Below are 23,798 nucleotides of genomic sequence, written 5' to 3' on the forward strand. Positions count from 1 at the left end.
ATACTTTTCATTATTATGACCCTCACAAGTGACATCTAATAGCATGCAACTATCACACTTCTCAAGATTTGACTAATCGTTTCGAGCTTTGACATCGGAAGCATCAGAGATTCCAATTTTGGCGTGCCATGCAATTAATTCATTGAAACGGCCCCACCACGACAAAAATATAACTAGGTCAACGCGGTGTCAACTAAGCTCCTGTGGGGCCCAATTCTCAGCCTCCAATTTTCGCCAATGGTCAGATAGGTAGGTATTGGGTGGCGTGGCTTACCGTTTTCCCTATTATGGGTACTCCTCGGCGCAACGCGGAACACGCGGTCTTTGTTGCCCGAAAACATTCTTCCACCCGCTGATATGTACCCCTCGTGTACCTACGTACCGATTGGGAAATCAGACGGCCCCATGTGGGTCCCGCAACGAAACAATATTGAGATCTTTTTAAAAAATATAGTAGAATCCATTTCTGAATCTAAATAAAAGCAATGAGTAAAAATAATATTTCTTGCCGAATTTTGTTAGGGGAATGATAAAAATAATAATAATAATACAAGCAAATCAGGCTTCGTCTTTGGCGGCTCCGATGCAGCGATCACCACCGGTGAGTGGGCGCGCCATCTACCTCCCCTGCAACCAAACGTTCCTGAGCTGCACGTCCGCCGGCTCGCCGAAGCATTTGGCACGGACGAGGCAGAAGTGGGTGCAGAAGCCCATCGACGACATCACCCGGGTGATGTTGAGGATGTAGCACGCGACGCAGTCCATCCCCCGCCCCTGCACCACCAGGCCCCACGTCCGGGGGACGCTGCGGCAGACGACGCCGACCGCGGCCTCTTCAACGCGAGTGCCGTCCTCCATCTCTCCCTCTTCGAGCCCCTCCACCAGGATCACGGCGTCGGGCGTGCGGCCCTCCTTGTCCCACCGCTTCTTGATCTGCCGCCAGATCTGTGGCGACGCCGCTTCCTTCTCCAGCCGCAGCGCCGGCGCGGCGCCCCCTCGGCCTCCGTCGGAGAAGATGTGCATGAGAAAGGGCGCCTTGCCGATGTTCCGCACAATCTACATTGATTGGTTCCACGAGGTTAGCGGAATCAAAGAAAAAGGACAACGAAAGAAACACAAGGGATCGAGGAGCGATCGCTACCTCTCCGATTGATTCCCTCATCCACCGATCCAGCATCTCGGGGGTGACAACCTTCCCCCCCTCTTCCATCTTGTTCATGTACACCGCTGCAGGAGCCGACAGCGCTAGTTGTCCTGTTGGAACGGCGGAGAATGGGAGCCCCGTCGTCCTGTCGTGCCCCACAGCTTGGGCGGCCCTCACGGTGGCTCGTGTGCCTCTGCTTATCTCCAGAAAAGAATCACGCCGCCGGGACTTGGTGCCTGCCAGAAGAAGGCAGAGAGAAGAACCCTTTCGTTGCTTCCTTACCGCCGGAAATTGACCGGCCAACCCAGCCGCTCGGAGCTCCAAGGCGCAGGACGAAGACGCCATGGGTCGATCTTGAATCGAACTGCGCTTCGATGTCGCGGTGATCAAGAATCGCCGGAAAGAGAGGTGAGATCGATCCCACCCACCCTTTCGGTCCTTTTTTGATACCAACGATTTTATACTACTGATGAGGAACCGAGACGGAATCGGAGAACCGGGGCGGGTAGCGGTGTCGAATCCCAATCTCCCACGCTTTGCTTCGGTGGACGGCGCCCCTTCCTCCTATCGCATCCAACGTGGCCATGCCCACCCGATCAGCTACAAACGACGAAATCCAATTCCTGCCCTTCATACGAAAGACCCTCTGGTTCATGCTGAGGTGGCAAGTTTTTAATGGTTAATTATGCTGTTTGGAAACGGCTGTTTAATCTTTTATCCGTGGTGTGTGATGGGAAACGGTTGTCCACGTGCCCGCACGCGTTGGGCTCACACGGGGTTGGGGTCGACGCCTCTCGGCCTTGCGTCTCCCGTGGGCCACTGGAACCCGAGTGGTTGGATTCCTCGTTGCGTGGGCAAACTAAGCGCTCGTCCAACAACAGCCACCTTTGCGTCTACGTGTCCGCGGTGGGCTTCCAGATCGGAAGACCACCGAACCCGATTCTTCTCCATCGATTCCGATCCATCTCTATTCGGCTAGTCTTCTTGATGGACCACGGCAAGCTTGCCGGCCATCCACCGCCACCGGCACCGCAGCAGCAAGGGTTCCAGGGACTGGGTGATCGTCCCCGTCGAACACATCTCACCGATCCGCCTCTGCCGGGCCCTCGGCAAGGCGCTATGCTAACGATCTGAACCAGGCATCATCCGGTCTGTGATGGAGCTTCCCAAACCCTTAGGTGAGTTCTACCATCGTTCCCTACAGCAGCAGCGCCAACGAAATCCTTTCGGGAATGTTTAGTCATTCTTAATTTTCCGTTCTCACATTTTCCCTTGTTTGATTTCTCTCTTTAGGTCACAAGGATGCGATCCTCAACGTGCTTTGCTTAGTACCATAAGAAATCGGGAGAAAGGCAGGCGGCGCTGCTGGAAATTTGTGGCACCATCGTATGCTTCTCCTTCCCATCTAAATCCTTGTTTTGTGCAATTTAGATCAATTCCTATGTAGTTCAAATCTGGAACATGTACAATGCTGCCTGTTAAAGATTCATCATGTCCCTCTACATGTTTGTCTGGGGAGAAGTTGTTGGGGTTAAACGATCCTATTACTAGTCAAAAAGAGCACCTTTTACTTGTGAAACATTACTTTAGACTTTAGAAACAGAACTAAGATTGATATGGAGAAGAAATAAGCTATCCTCTTATAGGAACTAAGAAGTGCGTTCTGCCTTGGTAAAAATTATCTCACAGGCTTGTTGATCATGTGTTCGTTAATTGACCTTTTGCAGGACTTAAATTTCATATTGTTTCATTTGTATCTACTATATAATGTCTCTTCATGCCTTGGTTTTGTGAAAATTGTGTTTGTTTTGCAAGCAATTATGTGAATCATTTTCTTCTAATTAAAATATTACCATAAAAATTTATCAATGTTAATTTTGGTCATCAACTCAGCATGGAGGAGTTGACCCAACCCAACTCATTTTTCTAATGTTGTCACATTTGGAATTGGGTAGGAGTTCGTCTAGAGTGAAGTGAGATCTAGAAAGCTGATCAAGAAGCCCGACCAAGATGATGCCTTACTAGAGAAGATGTCCAACCAGGGAGCCTTGACCGAACCCATAAGCTGATTTGCTTAGATGCAAAATTCTTCCATATCTTGCTCAGATGTGAAATTCTTCCATAGATTCGAACCCATAAGATGACTATCCAATCTCAGTTCAAACATTTCCTGCAATGTACTAGGGGTGTGCCTAGTAAGGCTCCTCTGAACAGATTAAATGATATTTTATTCACGTGCAGTTTATTTGATTGAATTTGGACCTACCTAGTTTCTCAATGGACTAAGCATGTACGGATCACCAGACCTAGACAAGATATCATATGGTTTATGAAGTGTAGGCCAAGTAGAGCAGAAGCATTTGGTTTAGGGTTTGAGAGTGTTTTGAGGATTTGGTTGTCTGTTTAGCCTGTTTTTTCGTGACACCTTTGTCTCAGAAGATCCATATTATTACCACCTCTAGCGCCAACTGACATTCAATTTGGTCGATCAATCCTCTTCTGTATTTCATTTATGAACCAACATTCGGTCAGTTCAACAAATGGATACTTCACATTATCGGGCATTAAATAAAGAAGTGGCATAACAAAAATAACTAATTAAGATGTTTATCTGGTATTCGCGGTTGTGATTTTAGGTTTTAGGTTAATAAGATACTATGACAGGAAGTTTAAAAAATATGAATGTTCCATTAATGTTCATGTATCTTTTGTTTGACAATTAGAACCAGTCCTAGTGTTATTGATACAGCCTTGGCTAGGCTTGCACAAGGAACAAAAGTTCTTGCAGAAGGGTGGGACATGGGAATGACAAGGGAGAACAGCTCCTGAGAGCATACACAAGTTTTCTCTCTTCTTCAGCAGGTCCTGTGCTAGGAACATTTTTTTCCCACCCATTGCTAGGACTGTCACAATATCTCCAGTGGCCAACAAGAGTGGGCATATTATAAGGTGCACTACTAAATTTCATCCTTCATCTGCTCCGTAGTATAGTATGTCTACAATGTCTAGATACCTTGCATGATTAGTTTAGATTTCTGACAGATGGGATCGTCGATGCTTTTGGTATATGTCAATTAGGATCAATCAGAGCTGAAATCTGTAACATTGACTATGCCTAAAACACTATGTTTTGATCTTCATTGTAGTGGGCTTTTCCTTGGAAGGGATTATAATAGGATAAATTTATGAACACTAATTTTCTCAGATAGGCATGGGATAATCTAATAGATCAACAAAGGTGCCTAATTTATGATGTGCAACACTAACTAATCTAAGCAAGTCCAGTGCGATAGTAAGCAAGAAGCAAATATGTTATCTAGAGAGAACATAATATTACAAATTAATTAAATATGCAAAATTTTCCACCGGTAGATATTGTGCTTTAAATCAAACCATGATAATATCACAAGCTAAGAACTAATCAAGGATAGAGCTTTTATCTGATAGGGAAATCGAGTAGGTAGGAATCTAATTGACTTCAATTTCTACCAATCTTACATTGGGGTTCAAAAGTGTATGCAAAGAGTTTTTAGGCTGCAGAAATCTACCACCAAATGAACATGCATATTTCCACACATTTGGTCCCATGAAAATCCTGTCAGTGTTGCAATCTCATGCATTTGATGGATATTAGAAACTCCATTGATATATTTACTATTAATACACAAAAAAGTTAACATCCTACCAGTATACACATCTCTTAGACTAAAAACTTAGATCTGAACAGAACAAGATCAAGCCTCTTCCTAGTGTCTTAGTTCATGGTTTTAACTAGTGAGTATTTACTTGATGCAGTTCAATTCATGCTGTCAGGAAATCTCCAACTGTGTTAGCACTCTTCTGATCTGAGGATTCAAGCCTTGCTGCGAGCATAGCCAACTGACCTTTCACGCTCAGATCAATAATATGCGACCCATCGTCACAGTAGCTAATGACAAAGCCTGCAATCAGCGATGGATCGACAATGTTTTCCAGTCTCAATTTTCTGAACCCTGTCAGCCTCTGCATCTTTCTTGAGATGAGATTGATCTGCCTATCATCCAATTTCACAGCAGAAGAGACAGAAATGACAAGAACATCACTTGGCTTGGAAGAGTTTTGATCGCCCTCTTTGCTGGCATCTTGTGTCACACTGAACTTCTCTTCCTCCATGATAGCATGCATGAAACTCGGAGTTAAGGGCTGAAACTGAAACTCCAGGCCGCACACCGGCATGTTGCAATTTTCGACATGCCCAACTTTGTGTTCGTTTACAAGTGAATGAGAAAGATTGCAAATGCTACTGGTGGATCCATCGAATATGTCAATGCGTGCATCAGGGTCGGTTCCAACATCAGATACAGCATATGAAGGCCGTCCTTGTCTGGATTCCCTGCCTGCAATGGTGACAGAGGCCTTCTTCAATGAGCTTAATGGGCATGCCTTCAGGGAGGAAACACCATGCAGAGGCAGACCCATTTGAAAACGTTGTTGACAGGCATCCATGGCAGAACTTTTAAGAGGGCATGCTGGTTGCCCATTTGGATTAATGGACTGGTATAAGATCTTCATCTGCAAAATTGTTACTTAGTCAACTTCTGATTCCCAATATATGATTGAATGTTGCAATGATTTTTAGGACAAATGATTGAGGACAGTAGTGCAAGATAAAGATTATGTTCATTTCATCTGTATAAATGTTGGAGACTACTGTTTACAGGAATTCTGTAGAAGTACAACAACACGACAATAATGAAGATAGAACAACTTAAATCTGCAATTGAAAGGCAGATAAAAGTCATCTATTCTTCTTCACCTACATGTAGGTAGGCAACTCCATGAAGATAGGGGGATATTGGTGTGTTCATGGCCTGATCTAGGAATGAAGAAGAATTAAGAATACGAAAAGTGAAACCCTATCTCATGTTGGAATCCAAAATTCAGCAAGTAAATAACAACAGTTCTTATCAACAAACTTCTTTGATCTTTAACCTATGGTTAGAGTATCTGTGGGATGACAAGTAAGGAAGAAAATAGACAAGATAGAACACATATATGGGGTGAAAAGAGATCTGAGATTATATAATTCCTACAAATATGTGAATCATGTGCATGAATTGAGATTTACACACAGTTTCACATATCATGGGCTAATAATATACTTGCACCCTTTTGCTGCATGGTGTTCTCCCCAGGTATCAAGATGATGCACAAAAGCCGGACCGACTACATGTTCATCTTCAAAACAAAACCAGAGAGAGAGAGAGCTGGAACCTGTAGAAGCAGCGTTGAGACGAATGACGAGGGCGACGAGGTAGACGAGAGGGAGATGTGTAGGGTGTATGGAGAGAGGTTAATCCCAGATAGATAAGGTGGGAATAATATCGAGTGAAGTCTTAGGTAGAGAGAGATGAAAGTCCAAGAGGAATGGGATTGGAGGGGGAGACTGCTCGTGCTCTTCCAGCCGCGGAAACATCATCCTTGACGCGCTCCCGCTTCCCCAGCCCCGTCCGCGGAGCTCTCACCCCCTTGTTCCGTCAACATCTTATCTACAGCATTTGCTCGAACACAAAGGAGGCACTTCTCCTCCTTTCGACGCTTTGACGAGATTGATTGGCTAACGATCAGTGCAGGGGTTTGGTATGGTTTATACGTGGTAGAAAACCAGTCGCTGGTCAAAGCCGGATTGATCACGCCCGTTTTCCGACATGGAATCCGATGTTATATCCTCCCTAATATTTCGACATATTTTTTTGGATTTTCCTGTGACATTATAATATTTAAAATATCTTAATCATAAATTATATTATCATGCATGATATATTATTATATTCGCTCGAGACCGATATAATGAGCAAATCCTAATCTTAAAAATGTAATTAAGAAGAAATAATATTATCATTATTTATTTTTCATCAGTGTGATAATAGACCAACTGTATAAGTTGTGATTGTATCAGTAATAATTATTACGCAATATTCTGTGTACTTTTAATTTTCTTTTTTGCTTTTCTTTCCCTAATTAAAATAATGAACCCTGTACTCATACGAGTAAATGTCATGTGATCATGACCGTCCATAGCAACTCGTTATCCTATTCATCAAATCCCAGTCCTCCATTCGCTGCAGTTCGGAGTCTCACCCCCTCTCCTTCCCGATCGCAGCTACCACCACAGCGGTAGTCCGGCGCACCCTGTCGTAGCCCGGTAATCCCGCTCGCCCCGATCTTACTCGCCGCCTTCCGATCGCTTCTTCTCTCTCCCTCATATATTTATTCCAGAAATGGATCCTCCCAAGAGATTATCGGCAGTGTGTTTCCGATTGCGTTCGAAATTTCATTTTTTTTTCCCTTGAAGCTTGGATGCCCTAGTTACCAAAATATCCTTGTTATTTGTTGATGAAGCTCCCAATTGCGAGCAGCAACTGCTTGGGGAAAGAGTAGAGGGAGAAAGGTGTTGATGGCAACAGGAACATCGTCGGCGTATCCGCCACCTCCTCCGTATTATCGCCTGTACAAGGACTATCTTGAGGATCCCGAGTCTGCTCCCGAACCTCCCCCGCCCGTCCAGGGGACTTACCCTCTCTTCGGCGCCACCTACACTGTAAATATCTTCTTTTCCCTCTTTCTTCTTTTCTCCCCTTCATCTTCGCCCTCGTATTAGGGTTCCGTTAATGCAGCTCCATCATGATAACATTTTTTTTTTCTTCTCTTTTGGCGATTGTGGCATCTTAGACGGATGTGGTGCTGCCGAGCTTAGAGGATCAGGGAGTACGGCAGCTCTACCCCAAAGGCCCCACCATTGGTATTACTTATGCCTCTTTTCTTTTTCTTGTTGGTATTGGCTATTCAGCTAAATGCATTTTAGTATCCGAGGAAAAAGAAATCAAGAATCAAATAGGTTTATATGAAAGGGTTTATTTTTTGGCAATTAAATATTAAAATTGTACTAACAGATGTCTACAAAATTCCTAATTAAGTGGGTCATTGAGAGCAGAAGAAATAAAGGGTTTAATTTGTCAGTGTCAAGTAGCAAAAGATAATGCCACCGACATAGAGGAACTACGATTTTTGTGCAGCTTCGTTGTTAATTTCAACTTTTCATGGACAAATTGGAGTGTTTAAATATTGCAATACACTTTTAGGAATAATTAATGTCTTTTGATCTCCCCTAGAATAATTCTGTAAAAATGGACACCGCTGTAAGAACTGAATGCTGAAAATTTTCAACATTATAAATTGGAACTTTAAATTTTATTTTGAAGCAAGCTTGATTCTGAAGCTTAAAATTTCAAGGTACCTCACATGTTGAGGGCCTAAAGATAGCATCAGTTTTAGAATTAGTTGACCGTTGGACTTATTTTGTAAATTCTCCATTTGACCTTTATAGAGAATGAAGACAAGGTTTTAAAAGACGTAAATGATATGCAGGTTGTGGGGCCACTTCATAGTGTACATGCATATGTAACATCTTGATATTTTTTTTAATGATGTGAAAATATCATATCCTACTTTATTGTCGAACTGTTATAAGGATGTTAATTTACTGATTGCTAGTCTAGGTTGCTTAGATAAAGTCTAGATTGCTTCGATAATGTCCGTGCTACTTGGAGTTCTCGTGTCTGGCAGGACGCACATGCAATAGCTAAAGCTGTGATCTTGTTGTGGGAATTTGTTATGGTGCATATTTTAATCTAGTGGTAACACATCTATTTTTTTTCTTCGATGATGTGCTTTATTTTGTGGAGCAATTTTATGATACCTTGTAATTGATAATTGTATCACCTCTTTGTCATGATCATAGTTTTTGTCAGATTTCTTTCGTGACCATTTTATACATGAGAATCTTTTCCTGTTTCTTCTGCACTTGTTGTTTTATGATTTTGGACTAGTTTCTTGGATATATTATTTTTATTTCAGACTTCAAGCGGGAATTAACATCCCTCAATAGAGAGCTTCAACTGCATATTCTCGAGTTAGCAGATGTTCTAGTTGAGAGACCGTCTCAATACGCACGTAGAGTTGAAGACATCTCTCTTATTTTCAAGAACTTGCATCATCTTCTGAATTCATTGCGTCCTCATCAGGTACATGATTAGATGCTCAAACTCAACTGTAAAATCTTTTTCAGATTATTTCTTTTACCACTCTCAATGGAATCTTCTTCATGCTCTCAGTGTTGTTATTTTGATGTTTTACTTTTAGGCGAGAGCAACACTCATTCACATTCTAGAACGTCAGATACAACAGAGGAAGCAAGCAATAGAGGATATCAAAAGGTTTGTATTTCAACATAAAATGTTGATATATACTCTCTCTCTCTCTCTCTCTCTCTCTCTCTGAGGATGTTGATTTATTTTTGTTCATAACCAATTGATCATAAATAATCTAAAAATAGCTGGGTACAGAAAATTTTGGAGGGCTTCCAACATTAGTTAGCAAGGGTTAGACATCTTTGTTGTCTTTCTCAAAAGTAATTTTGTTTACCTTAATTTTGATGACCTCAAATTGTTGAACTTAATTTTGATAAGCTCAAATAACTTCCATTTGGCAAATACTTGCCACACCATATGGAGAATAAAATAACATTTATTTGATGTGTTAAAAGGAAAACCTAAGCAATTTCCCTTCTATCTTTATGGCAAAATCTTTGAGGTCTTTTGTTTGTTGAAGATTACAAAGGATCATTGTTGCTTACAAAATGTAGGTAGAGAGAGAGAGAGAGAGAGAGAGAGAGAGAGAGAGAGAGAGAACTATGAACTTATTTTCTAAACTGCTCTCTATACTGTTTGGTGACTTGATATGAACTTTATCTAAAATATTCCTTCAGACAATATGAGTTCATAGAAGATAAACAGATAGGTTTTATTGTTTAAGTCATAACATCCAGGATTTCCATCTAACCATCAAGTTATTTGTTGTTAGGTGCCTAAAGAAGATCAAAAAATGGTGTGGTATCTGAGCTGTGATGTTATTTAACATTCTCAATTACCTGATCTAATTTTTTATGTTAAATGATAAGCGTGAGAAACCTTTCTCTAACTAATGCAATGCTTGCTGATAGCTTCTTAAAATTAAGCTATGTGAGATTCTGTTGTCGTTGTGATATGCATGACGTTGGCAACATATGCCATTAAAGTGCAAACAATGGGGAGGAGCACCTAATCGGGCAAGTCCATATAATTGTGGACATTTTGATGATCATCAACCTGGCATAGTTAAGATTTTACTTTGCAGCATCGTTTAACTAATTAACACTATGTAATGGTAACCGTGGTAATTGGAAGGTATATCAAATTCTTAGTTCATTAGATACCAAAATTTCTTCAAGCTTGTGTCTCTTAAGAAAAACTTGTGTGTTGTAATCTTGTGGACTAATTGATTTCTTGGATCTAACTTTTTACAGGAGGAGAGAGGAGGCACAAAGGCTTCTCAAGGAATCACTCCAGAATTTGGATGGTCATCTGGCATGAATACTGTTCTCCTCTAATGCCTCATCGTTAGTACATGATTTATCTTGTTATGTCATATCAAGAATTTTATGGGAGGCTCTGCTGTAGAGAATGTGTTTGTTTCCCTTGTGAATTGTGCATTTAACTAACAAAATGAAGTTTTCCGTCACATAAAGCTTGAACTAAACTTAGATTTTTTATTTGTACCATGCATCATTTGTTACAAGCTTCTGAAAACATCATTAGGATCTGTTGGCAAAAGATTAATGTTTGATAGTTAGACCTTGAAATAATTTTGAAACATTATGGTTATCATAACCTTGAGATGTTCATAATCATAATATTTTATTTAATATAGAGCAGACTATGTATCTTTTGATAAAGTACTGTGTATTGACACTATTTTGCAATGGTAGTTAATCGAATCCAAGTTTATTGTGTTTTAGGTGACTTAGAAATGATACTCCATGAGAAGTATGATGGCAGCATTTTTATGGTTTTGATAGAATCACCATAAATGTATATATATTCTTTTAAAGAAAGAAAATTTGATAGTGATTATATGGAAGCTTAGAATGATCAAACAAATTGTTGGAAGACAAAATACTCATCCTATTATATATTGAGGGAAAAACCTATCACAGAAAACTCAAGTTTCCCTCTTACTGGTTGATGCAATCTGGGGATGAACTGATACAAATCAGAGAACCAAATGCTCAAGCCATGCATGAAAAATTGTGGTGGTGGAGGATCCTCTCAGTCTCAGCAAAAGCAGACCTTTTTATCAGATATCTGTCTCTCTTCTGGGGCATGCATAAAGGTATCACCCATTTTATTTGATGGCTTAGTGATGATGATGATTACTATGGACCTGAGTAAAGCCCCCATTTGAAGTAAAAAGTCTACCATGATTGTTGTCTTTATCACCTCTGTCCTTGTGTGCTGGTGGAATTTATAGGAAATCCTTTTGAATTTCCAGAATAAGAGACATAGAATGAATGGCTCATTAGTGTTTGTTTCGGTGATCCCTCTTGCATTTGATATGGAATCATTGCTTCAGAGCTGCTGCAAATCTTATTTAGCTAATGATTGAATGAACAATGAACAAACGTTATGCCGCCGACCACATTCCAGTAATTAAAGACAGTAGACTCAGTTGACCGCCTCTTCTGCTGCTTTCTTGGGTGCAAGGCGGCTCTTGATCTTTTCCACCTCCTTGGTTCCGATCTGGAAGGCCTCGGTGAGGACATGGTCGGGCACCGGCGGACTGGCCGCAAAGAGTGTGGCGGCAATGGACTGGGTGCCGGGGAGCTGGCTGTTGAAGGCAGAGATGCTGGCGGCGGGAACCGCACCGCTGTTCTTCTGGAAGTGGACTAGCCCGCGGGGAAAGACGAAGACGTCGCCCTTGGTGATGGTCTTGGCCACCATCTTGTTGGCGGTGGTGAGGAAGCCGACGTCGAGGGTGCCGTCGAGGACGAAGACGATCTCGGTGGCGCGCGGGTGGGTGTGGGGCGGGTTCAGCCCGCCGGGGGCGAAGTCGACGCGAGAGAATGACACGCCGAGGGTGTTGAGCCCGGGGATCTTCTCGACGTTGGCAGCGGTCACGAGGTAGCCCGTGGTGGTGTTGGTGGTGGCGCCGGGCACGGCCAGGCCCCTGAAGAAGAAGTCCGCCTCTGTGATGCTGGCGGCTGGCTTGCACGCGAAGCCATTTAACTTGACGTCTGCAACACAAGTCAGCGTTCGAGAGCACGAATACAATCTCGTTCGTTCGATGGGACGCAAGACATCATCATCCACTGAAACAGAGGGGAGTGAAGTGTTTGTTACTCGAGCTGAGATCTGCTACGCCGATGTCTTGGAGCAGGTCAGGGTCCGCAGCGAGGCAGGGAGGAAGAACGAGGAAGAGGGAGAAGCATGCGAGGAGGGAAGACTTGCCCATGCCACCAGCTTGCTGCTGCTGCTGCCGCTGTTGAAGACTTGTCTTGTTGGCCGAGAAGGAGACACAGAGAGAGAGAGAGAGAGAGATGATGGTATTTATAAGAGGGGACGGTGTGACGTGATACTGAAGAAAGAAGGCATGAAATGGTCCTCCACAAGCCAAGAAACATGGACAGAGGTAAGAAAGCAGCAGTATACGTGGCATTGGCATGAATAAATAATGAACATAAATATGAATCTCTCTCTCTCTCTCTCTCTCTCTCTCTGTGTTAGCTTGTAAGGGATCTCATCTTCAGATGGAAAATAGCATCAGCCATTAGGTAATAACTTGCAGTATTAAGCAGATGGAGGAGAGCTGATATGAGATTTGGTTCTTGGCTTGTAAGTTTAGCTTAGTGTCTTGTAGGAGGGCAGAGAGGGGAGAAAGCAACCATGCATGGCATCAACATATGGATGGATCACAAGTTCTCTTCCAATCCCAAACCACCATGTTGAGTAAACCACAGGTAGCATAGCAACTCACTTGCTAATGAACTGATCGACCCAACAAGCTTTGGTGGCTTCTTAGTTTACACACACGTGTGATTCTTACTTAGGTCCTTATTTATGTTTAGGACCTGAAAGAAGGTGAAGTCATGGTGTCATAGTAAGCTCTCTTCTTCTTCTTTCTTGGTAATTAATGAAAGTTGCTTCCCTCTTGTAAAGATAGATAAAATTGCATCGACCAATTTAATTTTGATATTTTATCTTTTAAACGAATATTTCATCTTTATAATGAAAAGACATAATAAATGTCCTCTAAAAGTATAAATTTATATTTTTTAAAGAAACACTGTAGAGATTTGGGCATTACTTGGATATGGTCCGAACCCGACTTGATAGGAGTCGATTGTGTCACACCGCATGTTGGATAGTGTTGGATAGGAACGACAACATGTAGAATGCTTGCTGACAACTATTTAACAATCTGAATATACTCCGATTATTATATATATATATATATATATATATATATATAATATAATCAGTATAGAAGTTTGTATAGCTGAGATGAGAATATTGAAATAATTCTATAGAATGGATATGAAAGATAAAAGAAAAAAAGTATATCATCGAATATTTATATATAATTTTGATAAAGGATAAAATAAAATTTTATTTAAATTTTATCATATTTTATATCTTTTATCTTGTTCCTTGTTAGAGTGATCATAATTCGGTGGTGGAACCATCGATTTTGATTCCTATTCGATCCATCACTTTTCGATTGATAAAATAAAAAATAAAAATAGTCCATCAAGATTTAAAACTTTTGTCATTTGACTTTAAATCTAAAATGTTAATCATTATACTAAGAAATCTAGTTTTTTTTTCATATTTAGTTGGTTTGAAACCCCATATACCCTCGACTTTAATTTGTTTCAAACAATGTTCGTCGTACCGTACCGTACCGGAGTTTCGACCCGGGCTCGGTACGGTATGATACCAGTGTACCGGGCGGTACACCAGGGCGTACCGATACTGTAGCAGTGCTACAGTATAGTACTGTAGCGGTACAAGGCGGTCCGCGTACCGAGTACCTGCGCGGACCGGTACGTATTGCCCGGTACGCTTCGATACGATAGACACTGGTTTCAAATAACTATTGACTTGATTTGATTCCTATTTGAATCGTTCTTCAAACATAATTTAGTAATCATGGATATTCAAATCGAATCCAAAAATCAAACCTGAATTGAACCATTCATAATTTAATTTTAAAGACTATAAATGATTGTAGTTTGGGAGGATACTCTTTTTCGATTCGATTAATATGTTCATATCAAACCAATCGACCTTATTTTAATTTTTTTTAAAAAATCAACTTAATCCAAAAACTACTAAAAATCCTAAATTTTCTTCCCAAACTAGAGGGGTTCACTGCTCTTTCTTTGTCTCTCTGGCTATTGAACTTTATTTTTTTCTCATCTTTTTTCATTAACAATCCCTTTGTTGATTTTTATGATATATTTTTTGTTGATTTGTATGTATTATTACTGTATAATCTCATAAAAAAAAAATTACATGTGAAGCCATTGCTCCTTTAAGGCATCTCTCAACATAAAAATAAAAAATCATTTGCTCATAAATTTAATTATTTAAAATAATATTTGTGATATATATATTTTTTTTAAAAAAATATAGATCCAATTAGAAAAAATTCTGACTTAGTTCAATTAAACTAAATCCATTCATTTAATATATATATATATATATGTATATATATATATATGTATATATATATATATATGTATATATATATATATGTATATATATATATATATATATATATATATGTATATATATATATATAATTTAAAATAAAAAATCGATTAATCTAATTTTCAACCGATTTAATTAGATAGATGAAAAATAATTTCGATTCAAAGTATCTTACTTTAATCGAATCATTTCTATAAAATTTAATCCGATTTGAATCTTGATTGTTCGGTTCCCATCTCTTTCAACACCCGTACTCACTGCTCATCCATCATTTGGACGATCACATTAAAAAAGCCATAAACCCACATCCTTTTGGATTCGAGTAAGATCTTCCCTTATGACACCAAATGCCAATTGGATACGTGCATTATGTGACCGATAAGAAGACCTTACAACCACAACCTTTTAGATTCGCGGAAGATCTTCTCGACTCAGTGGCCGTAAGACTCTTTTGCTCTCACAGATGACACCAAATGCCAGTTGGAAACATGCATTCGAACAGTAGTAGAATGGTCAAAAGATTCGCTGGTGTTCTTTTAGAGAGAAGACCAGCCGATGGTCAATATTAGTTGGATATAAGAAGAAACTTAGTACAGCTTCAAAAGATTAATCTAAGACAAAGTCAAGTAAAGGAACAGTGGAGGAAGCATCATTTCTCATGTGACAACAACAGGTAAGGAACTTCAAATTTAACATCTCTCCCGCATCTCCTTATTTTGGCTGCTATTTCAGATTCGATCCTCAAAATCTTGTGTCAGATTTACTGCTCATCATCCCATGGAATTGACAAATTCCTAATCAACTTATTTTTTTGAAACAAGAAACTTAGGATTATCCATCCATCCATCCATCCATCCATATGCCAATTCAATTATTATCCAAATTAATATGAACAAAACCTGTATAAATCAAAATTTAAAGATATTATATCATAGTTATTCTCCCCTCTATAGTTCAATAGATTTAGAATATTTAGTGAAATTGATTAACCAATCAGTCTTCCTTGGAAGTCTTGTATTCGATAGATACTGTTCGATCAGGGTGCTGCATGGAAGTTTATGATTCTTGATGACGGTTCACCTGCTTGTGATTGTGATGGACAGCTAAAGGATTTGAACATTACATTGAACGAAGACTAGTTTGACGCGAGTAGACGTTTGTTCATCGACATGAATCGACAAGTAGAATCGGAGGATCATCCAAATAATTTCACCTATATATATATATATATATATATATATATATATATATATATATATATATATATATATATATATATATATATATATATATATATATATATATATATATATATATATATATATATATATATATATATACATACGTACATTTCTTAATCACATAGCCGCCTTCGTGATGCATACGAGACACTAAAGTTTGTATTATCCACCATCTGATTGTGATCTGTTCTCCGGTAGGAGAGACGAGCACATCAACTGAAGCCAGTCATATGATTCAACGTGCGTGTGTGAGAAGAACTTCTCCCATGTGTTCGAAGCAATTCATGCGGACGGCAATGAGAACGACAAATGTTTTCTTACGTTAATATAATGTTGTTGCATTAAATTAGGATTTCGAGTTTGGGTTAGTTTAGGTTAAGCGGTCGACTGAGGCAAAATGATATGGGTTGATAATTCGGAGATGAAGGATCGTTGACTTCGATCGATCTCCTGTTCTTTTTATCGTATATAGTATCAGTATTTAGATTTCTTTCTCCTCTCTCGTGTTGTGATCCCATTTCTCTCACTTATTTCCGTTTGCAATTGTTCTTAATTCATCCAAATAAAGTCTGCTTGGGTTCCTTTTGTGACATCTATTACTGCAGCTGAGTTACCTTAGTAGCATGTAGATATTAATCTACGACTATCAAATCAATAAGAACATCACCTTAGGAATAAATCTTGACGTGGCTATAGGAATTTTGCTGTTGTGGTGCAAAAAGAAACACATTGACTAAGAGATGATGGTATTTGTGTGTCTTCCTTGTGTGAGGAAGGATTTCGACGTCATAACTATTGTGCTTTGTGGCGTCTATTTTCGTTAGCACGCAGCTTTTGACTCGTAGCAGTTCACACGAAGCTGCAATGGATCATTTGATATTGATGAGTGGGGACGATTATTCAACATTGAATTGACATTAGCAATCATTCAATATTGAATTGATCATTTTATACATACATAGAACAAGTAGTAGCACATGCAGCTTGGCTATATATAAGCTTCGACTTGGTTTGGGGAATTGGGAACAGCACTACTGGTCTTGCGTCTTGCAGCGTTCGCGGTGTCATCATGAAGGTAAACTGGTGGCCGAAGCAATCTTAGGCTTCCATGTCGATCATATGATTATGGTTGTGATTTGTTGTGGCTTTCCGATTGCTGCAGAAGATCGTGTTGAAGGTCAGCATCATGTGCGGCAAGTGCAAGAGCTGCATCATGACCATCATCTCCAAATTCCATGGTGGGCAGTGGAGGAGGAATGGGTTTCCGATCCGTCTTCATGCGTGCTGCGTTTGATCCTGTCTTACGTATAATCTGACTGCATGCAGGGGTGGTGTCGATAACGATGGACGCGGAGAAGAGCACGGCGACGGTGGTGGGGGACGTCGACGTGGTGCTCATCGTCAAGGCCCTGAGGAAGAAGAATCGGCCTGCGCAGGTCGTCAGCGTCGGAGAACCCGACAAGGAGAAGAAGGACGAGAAGAAGGACGAGAAGAAGGAGGACGACAAGAAGGAACCAAGCAAGCCTTTGCCTTCCTGCTGCACCGCTTGCAAGGCTGTGGTGGTGTGGTACGATGAACCCAACCCGTGCTCTATCCTCTAAACCACCTCTGCTGTGCTTCCTTTCTTCCTGGTGTCTCCTTCACCTGTAATCGATAACTCCCCCCACCCCCTTCTCTCTCTCTCTCTCTCTCTCTCTCTCTCTCTCTCTTTATTTATATATATATATGCATCGAAGGACGTTAAAGTCAACCATTAGAGAGAGTTGGGAGCTCAATCCTTACCGTTTCACTGTATCTTGTTTGTGTTCTAAGTCAGATCGTACCCTGTGGCAAAGGGAGTCAACCATTACCTCCTTGCATGTGCAAAGATTTGGCTCCATAGACGATAAGATCTGTCAATGGAGACTATTTAATATGTAGCAACACATGGGGGATGGATGAGATTCGATGTTCGATCCAAAGCCAAGAAATAAACAGCCAAATTCCTGAATTCTAACCCAATGAAATCTGATATCTAAATAGATTAATTTCTATGGAACAGAAAGAACAAATATAAAGTTCTTCACCCAGCAAAAAACACCCTTCTACTTAACATCAGGTTTCATCACCTGCATAATCCCTGCAGGATTAACTCTTCTCAGCTAATATCAGTCAGCCAATTTAGATTGCGACAATTTTGGTCTCAGCATCCTCTCCATTTTTGTCATAATATCTTGAGTGACATCATAGCAAAAGAACAAACGTAGGAATCACATTCCTATCAGGATTGCGTCACAAGTTTTGGAATGCTTTCTAAAAGACAAACCTTGTTCTTTTCAGAGACCCACCTGAAAGAAAATTATGAAACCATTACTCTAACAAAATGAACATCATTATATGGATTCACACAGTCCATAAATATTCAGCTTGAATGTGAACCAACAAGTTCTCAAGAATTGCAACAGAAATATTCCTCCTATCTCTCAATTTCAAGCTCAAACCAACCTCAGCTGCTGGCCTCTGAGATTGAACAGCAAACTGAGATTGAACAGAATTAGCTGGATTCTGCCACAATACAATACTGAATCCAGTATTATTATGAGCTTCAGTTGATTGGACATTTCCTGTAGTTGAGTTCTTTAATCTGAAACCTTGATAACAATGAGGTTCCTCAAAGTGAAAAGAAAACAGGAACAGAAAGAAATGTGGAAGATTCAATCAAACCCACCATTATCCTACTTTTGTTTGTCTGCTTTGATAGTAAAGTTGCAGTTCAGACAATTTGGTACTGTCCAGTTAGATTGGAGGCAGCAAGGTTGACGTGTGTTGGATAAGCATGGAAGTATGGTGAAAGAGGAGCACAATCTTATCATTATACCAAAGCTCACAAAAAACAAGTCTGATGCAATAGCTTATTTTGAAACTGGGACTCTCTTGGCAAAACATGGAAGCAAGATTTTGATGGTATTAGCAATATGACTCTTCAAGATGTCTCCCTTTCTTTGATCGCTTTCAAGTGATTTCTTGCATGGAGAATGGATGGATCTCCACTGACTGGTACAGCAGAAGTATGTGACCAGAACAGTCTATGGAGCTTGCACAAGAGGATACATGAGAAATACTCCACTCTTTCTCTCCCATCAAGTCTATTCTAGTTTTAGTTTTACTCGGTGCTGTAGTTTCGGATGAGCTTCTGAAGTTTTGGAGACCACCAACTGCTTGAACAATCTTTCAATGACCACACAATGTGTACGGAGAAGCGAAGGAGCTTAACTGAGCAACCATGGTGGTATGCAGCATGAACGATGACAGCTAGTTCAGCCATTGAGACGAGAGGCAGATGTGAGCGCCACTGCTTGCGCCCACACCTTCAGCTTCGCCTTCACATCCCTGGGGTCATCACCTGTTCCACAGATCAGAATGGCCATAGCTTCGTCAGTTGGCATCTGATGGCTCGAACAGATGTGGAGATCACAGCATCAAAACGTGGCCTTTGTTACCTGGGCTGGAGATCCTCCAGTGGATGGGGGAGTTGCCGCCGCTGCTGGTGTCGGCCGTCAGATCGGAGAGCGTCCCCGGGATCTCGACCGTCCAATCCGCCGGCAGGTCCAGGCCGAGGTCCCGGCACGCTCTGACCTCCTCCATGTCCATGCACATCCGCCCGGACCCACACCGGGGCCGGACCACCAGCCGGCACTCCCCCGACGCCGCCTCCGGCCCGTCCTCCGCGTGGCTCTTCTTCATCTGCCACGCCCGCTCCAGCCACCGCTCCCTCGTCCGCCGCTGCCGACGGCGGTGCCGCCGCCGTCGCACGCCTCCACCTCCACCGCCACCGCGGGCCTCCGTCTCGCTCGCGTACTCCTTGAGCCAGTCCGGTCCGCCCGCCGGACCTCGGGCGGGCGTGCCGGGCATCGACGCCACCCCCACGCCCAACGACGAATCCTTGTCCGACCCCTCCAGAAGCGCGCCCCCTCCCCCGCCTTTCGGCACGTCCTCCTCCTCCGACGCCTCAGCATCAGCGTCATCCCCTTCCGACTCGAGCGAGAGGCGTGACGTCCTCCGGCTCGCGTTGCAGGAGCTGAACTCGCGGACGTCACCAGCGAAATAGACAGCAGGCGTCGCAGCAGCGCGCGGCTCGTCGTCGTCGCCATCGTAGCCCATGTACTGTCCGTAGATTCCACGAATGATCTGTTCAGATGCCATTTCTTCTCAATAATACAGAGATTGTGTTAGGAGGAAGGAAGAAGAGTCTGTCTCTTTTCGTGTCTTAAGCATCTGTCGGGAACGATATATATATATATATATATATATATATGATGCATTTGACTGGGAATATTTGATGCATATTCCATCTTTGTTTAATATATTCATGTTTAGATATTGCCACACGTAAGGCTATCATTTTTTAGATTGCAAGGAGCCTGATTCCTTCTAGTATGTTCTCTTTGGAGGCATTAGCAGACACCAAAAGGAAATTATCCTTCTTCTTTTTTTCCTCTTGAAATAAGCTTTTTATAGAATTTTTTTATGTTTATTTATTATATTTTAATACTAATTCTAATGATCTGTCGGTACAAGACTTGTGGGCAAATCACGGCCGTCCAAATGACAACGTGCTTCAAAACGGACGGTTCTCGCCGGCGAATGGCGACAGCGGCATATCACAGGGCCACGACCTCGCCAAGAGCCCCACGGTTTGGTACACGCGTCGATCTCATGGTGGTCCATCCCCCTTCCTCGTGGGCCCCGCGGCGGTGTTGTAGGTACCGGCCCGGCCCGACCTTTCGTGGTCCAGATGCTAGCCACGAACCCGGGTGACGTGGACTGCGTGAACGGAGGGCCCCGGCGAGAGAAGACTGGACGATGTTGTTGACGCGGCAAGCGCCAGTTGGTCGACATGAGCGGTCGCTGTTCGGATCTCAGCATCTGCCGTGGCCGAGTTCGTGGTCTTACGGCCCACTGACCTGCCATGGAGACGACCCACGCCGCCGTCAATGCGGGCGCCGCCACCCATCACCCGCATCCATAAATCCACACCACGCCATGCCGTGGACTCCACGTAAACTGCAGGCGCAGTTGGTCGTCGTTCGGAGGCGCGTCAACGTCCCCTACCGACGGCAGGCAGTGGTACGGAGCTCGAGGTGGCCCCGCCCCACCGCCCCGGGACGTCGAAAGAGTTCTGATGACGACGAAACAGCCGTCGACGTTCTCGGACGCCACAGCGAGCACCCACCACATCCGTCTCATCAACGGATGTGGTTGTAACATCGACGAATCGCATCATGTGGCACGATTCTTGGAGCACCGATGCCGTGGTTCTCGAAGAGGTTGCTGGTTGGGCTTGTACAGTTGCAGATCTTTGTGTCTTGTGGAGTCTGCAACAATGGCAGCAGATCACTATGTTAGTGTGTTGTTATCAAGTCGAACGGTAAATGAGGATTGACTATATATAAAAGGTGAAGGTGGGCATAATTAGCAACATCTAATCCTTCTCGTTATTATCTAATCTATTTTGAAAGTACTTACTGTATTTGAATGTCAGAAGTACTATATTTAAAATTTCACTGAATATTAGTTTTAGTGAAAATAAACATAACATTAACACTTTGGATGAGACCAAAAGCTTGTACCAAACAAAAGCACTTGGGTTCCAATCAAAGATCCACATGTTCCAACCAATAGAAAATAATAAAATAAAATTATCATGTCAAATGATTAAGGGAGGATTGACTATAATAGACAAGCATGGATAAAATTAATAAGGTCAGATCATTTTCTCTATTATCTAATATATTTCAAAAGTCTAACTTAAATATCAAAGGGATGGATCAGATTCAATATTCAAAATTTTACTGGACGTTGATCTTAGTGAAGATCGATATTATATTAAGAATTTTAAAACATTTTGGATGGGACCAAATATAAGAATAAAAATTATAATATATTATTATTAAGATTAAAATATGAAATCAAATAATAATAAATCTAAATATTACGATGCGTATCTTTTTAATGTTGTTAAAAAAAAATCTTTCTTTTGATCTGTAAGTGTATCATTATCGGATTTGAGATATATATGATGTTGATTTGTAAGGAGAACTAGACTCTCCTTCTCCTCTCTTTTTATCTTTCATAGTACCGATTTATGAACAAAAAGAATACGAGAGGATATTTATAATATCAAATTGACTAGCTCACTTGACTAGAGAAAATAAGAAAAGATATTTAATTTCTCAAATGTATCCATTATTTACATACATGTGTATTCGTGTGTCCACATATTCAATTATTGTATGATTGTATTGTATGTTGAGTCCCTAGGAGGTCAGAGCATAGTATTTAGGATAAATAATTAGAAGCGTTCCTCCCATCAAAATCTTAATATAATCAAATTTCTATTCTATTTGTCATAATTATAATCGGAATATATCTTATATAATTAAATAAGATCACATAATCTAATACTAAAAATTTCTCGAAAAAATATATTTGGTAAGATTTAATTAAATAAGAACTCTACTCGACATTGTCTTAGTGAGATCGACACAATATGGAACGTTGTAAAGCACTTTGGATGAGACAAAAAAAACTTTTACCAGTATAAATCGGATCCAAACCGAATGGAGCTGATTAATCACTCCTCCACCGGTATCATATCTCCATTCTCCATTCACGAAGAAAAACCTTTCTGAGGAGAACAGGACAGAGCCAAGGTGATGTTCAAGCAAGCTAAATTACCTACTGTCTGCACTCAGTCCTACCACTTTTGGAGACAATTGGAAGACTTTTAATGATGATTTCATTTTCATACGAATCATGTAGGTGGCACACTATATTTATTGTAGAATTTGGCATTCAAAGTTTCCAGCTCAGGACCTCAACTTGAGCATGGATAATGATGAAATTTGCTCCAAGAGTCTTCTTTTTGTCCAACAAAATCTTGTAGAAAATGCTTCTACTAAAAATCTATCATTTTACTTTTGTGTTTGTGTGTGTGTGTGTGGATGATGGTTGATCTTGAAGCTTGTTTGAACTGTTCATGGAGCTTGTCATGCCACCCAACTCTTGGTGCTTTCTCATGGCACCAGATGTTGATGCTTTGTTTCACTCTCGATAACAGACTGCAGCATCAGCAGCATTCTTTGGCTTTAAGATTATTTCTGATCGAGTAAGAAAGAGAAGCCTATTGGCTTTTTCTGCAATGATCGATCGAGAAGGTCCTGAAGGTGTTGGTGAATAGAACCCTAATTGTCTTTGCTTGCAAGTAGGGGGTACTCGGTCTAGTTAAAGGTTTAGGACTGCATGTGGCCTTAGGTAAGGTCCACTGTCCCAAGAATCTTGATCTTGAAGCAGTGTGGGCTTGTGTCAGGCCATGGAGTACTTGGAACAGAAGGGATCACAGATGAAAGGGCACAGATCACTTGGTCTTTACACTCGGATGAACACCATGCATGGCACAAAGCTACCTTGATCTTTTTGCTGATGATCATGAGCAAAGAAGGAATCCAAGAGTTGCGAGGGGATTGTGGCAGTGGTTACTGCAAGAACTATAAACAATACCAAGAAGACAAAAGCATTGCTTGGCCTCATCTCTGCATCTCTTCATCTGATGCTGCATGGAAATTTTGGCCTTTCATTCATTTTCACTGAATAAAATTGACTGACACTGAAGAACATTGGCTGATGCAGCCAGGCCTAATTATTGGACTACTTTAGGGACAAACACCATTGATTTGTTAGAGAACTTCCAGTGGATCTGAATCAAAGACCACTAAAGATGCTTGATTTCTGCCAAACACAACAATG

General features: G+C 41.3%; 6 protein-coding genes and 1 long non-coding RNA gene across 10 annotated transcripts; 3 read left to right on the forward strand and 4 right to left on the reverse strand.

Moving 5' to 3' along the window:
• Nucleotides 1-477: 477 nt before the first annotated feature.
• Nucleotides 478-1,589, reverse strand: LOC135645565 (uncharacterized). The gene is made up of 2 exons (XM_065164069.1): nucleotides 1,142-1,589; nucleotides 478-1,056 (listed from the first exon to the last, which is right to left on the reverse strand). Exons 1-2 carry the CDS (start codon nucleotides 1,487-1,489, stop codon nucleotides 619-621), a joined length of 786 nt encoding a protein of 261 aa, XP_065020141.1. The 5' UTR covers nucleotides 1,490-1,589; the 3' UTR covers nucleotides 478-618.
• LOC135645567 (uncharacterized) lies at nucleotides 1,569-5,353 on the forward strand. Its single transcript, XR_010498825.1, has 3 exons — nucleotides 1,569-2,322; nucleotides 2,438-2,530; nucleotides 4,940-5,353. It is a non-coding gene; the product is annotated as an uncharacterized LOC135645567 (long non-coding RNA).
• LOC103995915 (ATP synthase delta chain, chloroplastic) lies at nucleotides 4,773-6,732 on the reverse strand. Of its 3 annotated transcripts, none has more exons than XM_018830903.2 (2): nucleotides 6,286-6,732; nucleotides 4,773-5,695 (listed from the first exon to the last, which is right to left on the reverse strand). In XM_018830903.2, the coding sequence occupies exon 2, from the start codon at nucleotides 5,693-5,695 to the stop codon at nucleotides 4,946-4,948; it is 750 nt and encodes a 249-aa protein (XP_018686448.2). In that variant the 5' UTR covers nucleotides 6,286-6,732; the 3' UTR covers nucleotides 4,773-4,945. The 3 variants fall into 3 exon arrangements, with proteins under 3 accessions (XP_018686448.2, XP_009414933.2, XP_065020142.1); XM_009416658.3 differs by having other exon boundaries at nucleotides 6,398-6,729; XM_065164070.1 differs by lacking the exon at nucleotides 6,286-6,732 and adding an exon at nucleotides 6,256-6,285.
• A 445-nt stretch (nucleotides 6,733-7,177) lies between these two features.
• LOC135645566 (mediator of RNA polymerase II transcription subunit 7a-like) lies at nucleotides 7,178-10,772 on the forward strand. Of its 2 annotated transcripts, none has more exons than XM_065164071.1 (6): nucleotides 7,178-7,328; nucleotides 7,526-7,724; nucleotides 7,856-7,925; nucleotides 9,041-9,207; nucleotides 9,326-9,399; nucleotides 10,527-10,772. In XM_065164071.1, exons 2-6 carry the CDS (start codon nucleotides 7,581-7,583, stop codon nucleotides 10,591-10,593), a joined length of 522 nt encoding a protein of 173 aa, XP_065020143.1. In that variant the 5' UTR covers nucleotides 7,178-7,328; nucleotides 7,526-7,580; the 3' UTR covers nucleotides 10,594-10,772. The 2 variants fall into 2 exon arrangements, with proteins under 2 accessions (XP_065020143.1, XP_065020144.1); XM_065164072.1 differs by having other exon boundaries at nucleotides 7,279-7,431.
• Nucleotides 10,773-11,724: 952 nt separating this feature from the next.
• Nucleotides 11,725-12,686, reverse strand: LOC135644247 (germin-like protein 5-1). Its single transcript, XM_065161721.1, has 2 exons — nucleotides 12,400-12,686; nucleotides 11,725-12,293 (listed from the first exon to the last, which is right to left on the reverse strand). Exons 1-2 carry the CDS (start codon nucleotides 12,509-12,511, stop codon nucleotides 11,725-11,727), a joined length of 681 nt encoding a protein of 226 aa, XP_065017793.1. The 5' UTR covers nucleotides 12,512-12,686.
• A 4,322-nt stretch (nucleotides 12,687-17,008) lies between these two features.
• Nucleotides 17,009-17,847, forward strand: LOC103995911 (heavy metal-associated isoprenylated plant protein 36). The gene is made up of 3 exons (XM_009416653.3): nucleotides 17,009-17,088; nucleotides 17,176-17,251; nucleotides 17,340-17,847. Exons 1-3 carry the CDS (start codon nucleotides 17,083-17,085, stop codon nucleotides 17,612-17,614), a joined length of 357 nt encoding a protein of 118 aa, XP_009414928.2. The 5' UTR covers nucleotides 17,009-17,082; the 3' UTR covers nucleotides 17,615-17,847.
• A 988-nt stretch (nucleotides 17,848-18,835) lies between these two features.
• Nucleotides 18,836-20,277, reverse strand: LOC135645193 (uncharacterized). Its single transcript, XM_065163347.1, has 2 exons — nucleotides 19,493-20,277; nucleotides 18,836-19,395 (listed from the first exon to the last, which is right to left on the reverse strand). The coding sequence occupies exons 1-2, from the start codon at nucleotides 20,193-20,195 to the stop codon at nucleotides 19,310-19,312; spliced, it is 789 nt and encodes a 262-aa protein (XP_065019419.1). The 5' UTR covers nucleotides 20,196-20,277; the 3' UTR covers nucleotides 18,836-19,309.
• Between the last annotated feature and the right edge of the window lie 3,521 nt (nucleotides 20,278-23,798).

This window comes from Musa acuminata, chromosome BXJ3-8 (genome assembly GCF_036884655.1).
Source record: "Musa acuminata AAA Group cultivar baxijiao chromosome BXJ3-8, Cavendish_Baxijiao_AAA, whole genome shotgun sequence".
In the NCBI taxonomy this organism is placed as follows: domain Eukaryota; kingdom Viridiplantae; phylum Streptophyta; class Magnoliopsida; order Zingiberales; family Musaceae; genus Musa; species Musa acuminata.